Source organism: Pyrgilauda ruficollis, unplaced genomic scaffold (genome assembly GCF_017590135.1).
Source record: "Pyrgilauda ruficollis isolate IOZ18807 unplaced genomic scaffold, ASM1759013v1 scaffold181, whole genome shotgun sequence".
NCBI classification, from domain to species: Eukaryota; Metazoa; Chordata; class Aves; order Passeriformes; family Passeridae; genus Pyrgilauda; species Pyrgilauda ruficollis.
In genome coordinates this window covers 826348-834462 of record NW_024517096.1, presented here as the reverse complement: position 1 = coordinate 834462, position 8115 = coordinate 826348, and the positions used below count along the sequence as shown (strand labels likewise).

The following is an 8115-nucleotide window of genomic DNA, read 5'->3' as shown; positions in this document are numbered from 1 at the left end:
CCCAGCTTCTTCCAGCCCCACTCCCATCTCCTCCCAGCCCCTTCCCAGATCCCCCCAAATCACAGCCCCTTCCCAACCCCTCTTCCAGCCCCTTTCCAGCCTTTTTCCCTGTCCCTCCCCAACCGCTCTCCCACTTCCATCCCCTCCCAGCCCCTTTCCCGACCCCTCCCCATTCCCAGTCCCTTTCCCGATCCCTCCCCAGCCTCTTCCAGCCCCACTCCCATCTCCTCCCAACCCCCCCCCAGACCCTCCCCAAATCCCAGCCCCTTCCCAACCCCGCTCCCAGCCCCTTTCCCAGCCCCTCTCCCACCCTTCCCACGTGTCCCCCGCCCGTGGCTGTCCCCGCTGTCCCCACTCACAGAGGGCGGCCAGCGCCGCCAGCCCCGCCGCCAGCAGCAGCAGCGCGGCCGTGCCCAGCGCCCGGCGACACGCGCGACACCGCGGGGACATCGCCGGTGGCGGCGGCCCGGGGTCCCCGCGGGCCCGGGGGGGCGGGTACCGGATCTCCAGGGTCTCGTACAGGTCGGGGCTGTTGGCCATGGCCCTGGGGACACGCTGGGGGACAGGGACGGTGCCGGCCCCGCTTCCTGCTCCGTGCCCGCCGGGGAACAGGAACCCCGCTGGTGCCACCCGCCCGGCGTCACGCGTGTCCCCACGCCCCCAGGGGACAGCCAGCCCGCCCTGGGGACAGGCAGGGGATGAGGGGGCTGGACCCTGCGGCCAGCCCTGACTCTGTCCCTGTGTGTCCCTGAGCCTGTCCCCATCCGTGTCCCTGTCCCCAGTCCTGATTCTGTCACTGGACTGGTCCCTGTCCCTGACTCTGTCCCTGATCCTGTCCCCAAGCCTGTCCCCATCCTTGCTCCTGATCCTGTCCCTGTCTGATCCTGTCCCCCTCCTTGTCCCTGTCCCCATCCCCAATCCTGATGCTGTCACTTGTCTGGTCCCTGATCCTGTCCCTGTCCCTGACTCTCTTCCTGATGGTGTCCCCAATCCTGTCCCCATCTTTGTCCCTGTCCCCAGTCCTGATTCTGTCGCTGGACTGGTCCCTGTCCCTGATCCTGTCCCCATCCTTGTCCCTGTCTCTGTTTCTCTTCCTGATCCTGTCACTGGACTTGTCCCTGTGTCTGTCCCCATCCTTGTCCCCATCTCTGTCCCCAGTCCTGAACCTGCTGCTGAACTTGTCCCTATCTGATCCTGTCCCCATCCGTGTCCCTGTCTGATCCTGCCCCTGATCCTGATGCTGTCACTGGTCCCCAATCCTGTCCTCATCCTGTCCTTGTCCTTGACTCTGTCCCTGTCTGACCCTGTCCCCATCCGTGTCCCTGTCCTCAGTCCTGATTCTGTCACTGGACCAGTCCCTGTCCCTGTCTGTCCCTGATCCTGTCCCCATCCTTGTCCCTGATCCTGTCCTTGTCCTTGACTCTGTCCCTGTCTGACCCTGTCCCCATCCGTGTCCCTGTCTGATCCTGCCCCTGATCCTGTCCCTGACTCTGTTCCTGATGGTGTCCCCAATCCTGTCCCCATCCTTGTCCCCAATCCTGTCCTTGTCCCTGACTCTGTCCCCGTCTGACCCTGTCCCCATCCGTGTCCCTGTCCCCAGTCCCGATGCTGTCACTGGACCAGTCCCTGTCCCTGATTGTGTCCCCATCCTTGTCCCCAATCTTGTCCCCATCCTTGTCGCTGACTTTTTCTGTCCCTGGCCCTGTCCCCATCCTTGTCGCTGACTTTTTCTGACCCTGGCCCTGTCCGCATCCTTGTCCCTGTCCCTATTACTGAACTTGTCCCAGTCCCCGTGTCCCTAAATCCCTGTATCCCTAAATCCCTGTGTCCCCGTGTCCCTAAATCCCCGTGTCCCTAAATCCCTGTGTCCCTGTGTCCCTAAATCCCTGTCTCCCTAAATCCCTGTGTCCCTGTCCCTGTCTCCCTAAATCCCTGTGTCCCTGTCCCTGTGTCCCTAAATCCCTGTGTCCCTGTCCCCACAGTCCCACCCCAGCTCACTTCTCCCACCCTCAGACACGGAAATCCCAGAGAAACCCCGGAATCCCGGTGGGATCCAACTCCCCGATCCCAACCCCAGCCCGGGAGCGTCCCCGCGGCTTCTCCGGGAATCCCGGAATCCTTTGGGCTGGGAAGCGACCCCAAATCCCATCAGTCCCATTCCCAGGTGGCTCCAAACCCCAATGTCCAGCCTTGGACACTTCCAGGGATGGGCAATCCACAGGGAAAACCCAAATTCCCTGGAATTTTTGGGGCGCTGGCTTCATCCTGCTTCTCTCTTTTCCTCTTTGGGGTTCTCGCTCCTTAAGGGGGTTGGGAATCCCTGGAATGGGCTCCCCCAAGGGGATATTCATCCACGCTGGGAAAATTCACCCCAAAAATGGATCCAGTCACCCCAAAACTGGACAAATTCACCCTAAACTGGGAGCAGACACCCCAAAATGGGCACAGAAACCCCAAAACTGGGAAAATCCACCCCAAAAATTAGCCAGTCATCCCAAAACTGGACAAATTCACCCTAAACTGGGAGCAGACACCCCAAAATGGGCACAGAAGCCCTAAAACTGGGAAAATTCACCCCAAAAATGGATCCGGGCACCCCTAAACTGGACAAATTCGCCCTAAACTGGGAGCAGACACCCCAAACCGGGCACAGAAACCCCAAAACTGGACAAATTCACCCCAAATCTGGGTGAATTCAAACTGGACAAATTCACCCCAAACTGGGCAAATTCAATCCAAAATTGGATCCAGTCACCCCAAAACTGGGTTTGGTCACCCCAAAACTGGACAAATTCACCCCAAAACTGGGTCTGGTCGCCCCAAACTGGGGAAATGTAAACCAATACTGGGAAAATGCATCCCAAAACTGGGCAAATTCACCCCAAAAATGGATCCAGTCACCCCAAAGTGGGAAAATTCATCCCAAAATTGGGAAAATGCATCCCAAAACTGGGCAAATTCCCCCTAACTGGACAAATTCACCCCAAAATTGGCCAAATTTACCCCAAAGCGGGCGAATCCTCCCCAGCCCGGGGTATTTGGGGTCTGGGGTCCCTGTGGGAACACCCAGGCTTCCATTTGGGATCCGTCCCCTGCTGGGAATTCCCATTCCCCCCTGAGTCACCCCCCGTCCCCAACCCCCCTTGCGCAATTCCCATTTCCTTCCCCCTTCCCGCGGCCCCGGATATTTGGGAACGTCCGGCCTGAGTCACCCCCGGGTGTCACCGACACCCCCCGAGGTCCCCCTGGGGCTGAATCCATGGGGAATTCCATGGGGAAGGCGATATTCATCCACGCTGGGGAAAATCCACCCCAAAAATGAGCCAGTCATCCCAAAACTGGACAAATTCACCCTAAACTGGGAGCAGACACCCCAAAATGGGCACAGAAGCCCTAAAACTGGGAAAATTCACCCCAAAAATGGATCCGGGCACCCCTAAACTGGACAAATTCGCCCTAAACTGGGAGCAGACACCCCAAACCGGGCACAGAAACCCCAAAACTGGACAAATTCACCCTAAACTGGGAGCAGACACCCCAAAATGGGCACAGAAACCCCAAAACTGGGAAAATCCACCCCAAAAATTAGCCAGTCATCCCAAAACTGGACAAATTCACCCTAAACTGGGAGCAGACACCCCAAACCGGGCACAGAAACCCCAAAACTGGACAAATTCACCCCAAATCTGGGTGAATTCAAACTGGACAAATTCACCCCAAACTGGGCAAATTCAATCCAAAATTGGATCCAGTCACCCCAAAACTGGGTCCAGTCACCCCAAAACTGGACAAATTCACCCCAAAACTGGGTCTGGTCGCCCCAAACTGGGGAAATGTAAACCAATACTGGGAAAATGCATCCCAAAACTGGGCAAATTCACCCCAAAAATGGATCCAGTCACCCCAAAGTGGGAAAATTCATCCCAAAATTGGGAAAATGCATCCCAAAACTGGGCAAATTCCCCCTAACTGGACAAATTCACCCCAAAATTGGCCAAATTTACCCCAAAGCGGGCGAATCCTCCCCAGCCCGGGGTATTTGGGGTCTGGGGTCCCTGTGGGAACACCCAGGCTTCCATTTGGGATCCGTCCCCTGCTGGGAATTCCCATTCCCCCCTGAGTCACCCCCCGTCCCCAACCCCCCTTGCGCAATTCCCGTTTCCTTCCCCCTTCCCGCGGCCCTGGATATTGGGGAACGTCCGGCCTGAGTCACCCTCGGGTGTCACCGACACCCCCCGAGGTCCCCCTGGGGCTGAATCCATGGGGAATTCCATGGGGAATTCCACGGGGGAAGGGAAAAAAGTCCCGGAGTTCCTGCCCAGAATTGAGGGGTTTTGGGTTTTTTTAAAAATTTTTTTCCCAACCCAAACCGTTCTGGGATGACGGGGTTGATGGAAAACCTCATCCCAATGATCCTGGAATCTCCACGGGATCAGAATTTTCCCAGTTTGGGGTGAATTTTCCCAGTTTTGGGAGGAATTTGCCCAGTTTGGGGTGACTGGATCCATTTTTGGGGTGAATTTGTCCAGTTTGGGGTGACCAGCTCCGGTTTTTGGGTTTCCATGTCCAGTTCTTGGGTGTCTGCTCCCAATTTGGGGTGAATCTGTCCAGTTTTGGGGTGACTGGATACATTTTTGGGATGAATTTTCTCAGTTTTGGGGGAATTTTCCCAGTTTGGGATGACCAGTTCCAGTTTTTTGGTGACTGGATCCAGTTTTGGGCTGAATTTGCCCAGTTTGGGGTGAGAAGTTCCAGTTTTTGGGTTCCCATGTCCAATTCTTGGGTGTCTGCTCCCAGTTTGAGGTGAATTTGTCCAGTTTTGGGGTGCTCAGACCCATTTTGGGGTGACTGGACCAAGTTTTGGGGTGAATATTCCCAGTTTGGGGGAATCTCCCCAGTTTGAGATGACCAGATCCAGTTTGGGGCTAACTGTATCCATTTTTGGGGTGAATTTTCCCAGTTTGGGATTAATTTTCCCAGTTTTAGTATGACTTTTCCCAGTTTTGGGATGATTTTTCCCAGTTTTGGGAGGCTGGACCCAGATTGGGGTGTTTTTTCCCAGTTTTAGTGTGAATTTGTCCAGTTTTGGGGTGACCGGACCCAGTTTGGGGTGACTGTATCAATTTTTGGGGTGAATTCACCCAGTTCGGAGGAATTTTCCCAATTTGGGATGAATTCGCCCAGTTTTGGGGTGAATGTTCCCATTTTGGGATATCAGTGCCCAGTTTGGGGTTTTCTGTGCCCATTTCTGGGACACAGAACTTCTCCCAGTTTTGGGGTGTCTGTGCCCATTTTTGGGGTGTCTGTGCCCATTTTTTGGGGTTTCAATGTTCATTTTTGGGGTTTTAATGTTCATTTTGGGGGTGTCTGTGCCCATTTTTGGGGTTTCAATGTTAATTTTTGGAGGTGTCACTGCCCATTTTTGGGGTGTCAGCTCCCAGACTGGGGTGAATTTACCCAACTTGGGTTTTCTGTGCCCATTTCTGGGGTGACTTCTCCCAGTTTTGGGGTGTCAGTGCCCATTTTTGGGGGTTCCAATGTCCATTTTTGGGGTGTCACTGCCCATTTTTGGGGTTCCAACGCCCAGATTGGGGTGAATTTGCCCACTTTGGGGTTTTTGTCCCCATTTTGGGGTGGCCCCTGCCTTGCTCCTGCCCTCACCCAATGTGGCCGCGGGGCTCTGACGTCACACCGGGTGTGACCCTGACGTCACCATGTAGGCGTGACCCTGACGTCACCACACACACACAGGGCGCCCCCTACCGTGCCACCCGGCCAGTGCCGGGGTGTCCCCGCGATCGCCCGGAGGTGACAGCGGACAGGGGAGGGTGGCATTGTCCCCTCGCCCCTCGGGGTCACCTCTGCCACCCCCAGGGGGGTTTGGTGACTTTGGGGTGGCCCTGGGAATGTGGGGAATGAGCCCCCACCCCATTCCCGATGGGAATCCCGTGGGATAAAGCCGGTCCCCCCGTGTGACCTCAAATCCCTCCCCCAACGCCATCTGGGGTCCCCCGGTGTCCCCCTGGCCCCGCTGTCCCCATCAGGGACCATTTAGGGCGCAGATCCCTAAGGAGCCAATCCCGGGGATCCCGCCTGGAATGGGAATGGGGGCAGGGAGAGGGGACGGTCCTGGGGGATCGGGGTGGGATGGACAGATGGACACTGGGGTGGACAAATGGAGGGATGGATGTTCAGATGGACACAGGGATGTTGGGATGGACACATGGATGTTGGGATGGACAAATGGACACTGGGATGGACAGGGTCATGGATGGTTGGACACTGGAATAGGTGGATGGATGGACATGGCAGATGGACACTGGAATGCAGGGATGGATGGATGGACAATGGAATAGGTGGATGGATGGATGATGGATGGATGGATGGATGGATGGATGGACGGATGGACAAATGGATGATACAGATGGATGGGGGAGGGACAGGGTCATGGATGAATGAACGGACACTGGGACGGGTGGGGGCATGGACAGATGGACACCAGGATGGATGGATGGACATTGGGATGGACACTGGGATGGACAGGGTCATGGATGGTTGGACACTGGAATAGGTGGATGGATGGACATGGCAGATGGACACTGGAATGCATGGATGGATGGATGGATGGACAGATGGACAAATGGATGATACAGATGGATGGGGGAGGGACAGGGTCATGGATGAATGAACGGACACTGGGACGGGTGGGGGCATGGACAGATGGACACCAGGATGGACATTGGGATGGATGGATGGATAGATGGATGGATGGATGGATGATGGATGATGGATGGATGGATTGTAGGATGGACAGATGGACACTGGGATGGACAGGGGGACGGATGGATGGACAGATGGACATAAAGATGGGTGGGGGCATGGACAGATGGACACCAGGATGGATGGATGGACATTGGGATGGACAGAGGGACACAAGGATGGACACTGGGATGGATGGATGGATGGATGGATGGATGATTGATGGATGGATGATTGATGGATGGATGATGGATGGATGGACGGATGAAGGGATTGTAGAATGGACAGATGGACACTGGAATGGACAGGGGGACGGATGGATGGACAGATGGACATAAAGATGGGTGGGGGCATGGACAAAAGGACACTGGGCTATATGAATGCATACTGGGATGGACAAATGGATGCTGGGACGGACGGACAGATGGACGGACAGATGGTAAGATCAGTGCAGCTGCTGTTGGATGGACACCAGGATGGACGAGATCATGGACAGATGGACACTGGGATGGATGGGGATGTGCACAGATGGATGTTGAGATGGACACGGGGATGGACAGAGGGATGGACAGAGGGATGGACAGAGGGACACTGGGATGGACGGGGACAGGGATGGACAGAGGGACGCTGGGATGGACGAGGACACGGACACCCATGGGATCCCGGGACCTTTTTGGAGTCACCCTGGGGTGTCCCTGGGACACCCCGGGAGCAGTTTGGGGTCACCCCAAGGACACCTTGGGGTCACTTTGGGGCACCCCTTTGGGGCCTCTCCAGGGTGTCCCTGTGGCTCCAGTGGGGCTCCCTTGGGACGTGTCCAGAACCTCTTTGGGGTCACCCCGGGGTGTCCCTGGGGCTGCTTTGGGGTCACTCCGGGGCATCTCGGAGGACACTTTGGGGTCACTTTGTGCCACCCCTGGCTCCCATTTAGGGTCACCCTGGGGTGTCTCGGGGGACACCTTGGGGTCACTTTGTGCCACCCCTGGCACCCCTTTGGGGACACACTGGGGTCACTTTGTGCCACCCCTGGCACCCCTTTGGGGACACACTGGGGTCACTTTGTGCCACCCCTGGCACCCCTTTGGGGTCCCCCCAGGGTGTCTCGGGGGACACACTGGGGTCACTTCCCGCTACCCCCGGGCCCCATTTGGGATTTCTCCGGGGTCTCTCCCGGGGGTCTCTCCCGGGGGTCTCCCCTCGGGGTGCCCGGCGCCCCCCGCGCGGCGCGGGGAGGGACCGCTCCTCCCCGGAATGATGTCAGCCTGGCCGGCCGCGGCCCCCGCCTCCCCCGGCGGCTCCGGCCCTGCCTCCCCGGGGAGGCGGCGGCGGCGGCGGCGGTGCCGGGATGGCCCGGGC

General features: G+C 57.2%; 1 protein-coding gene across 1 annotated transcript in view; it reads right to left on the bottom strand.

The window, feature by feature from the left end:
* LOC121352055 (C-type lectin domain family 4 member F-like) overlaps positions 1–569 on the bottom strand; it is a 3884-nt gene extending 3315 nt beyond the window's left edge. Inside the window, exon 1 of the mRNA XM_041464621.1 lies at positions 360–569. Coding sequence (XP_041320555.1) covers positions 360–540 — 181 coding nt within the window. The 5' untranslated portion in view covers positions 541–569. The remainder of the gene's footprint in view (positions 1–359) is intronic.
* Positions 570–8115: the final 7546 nt, after the last annotated feature.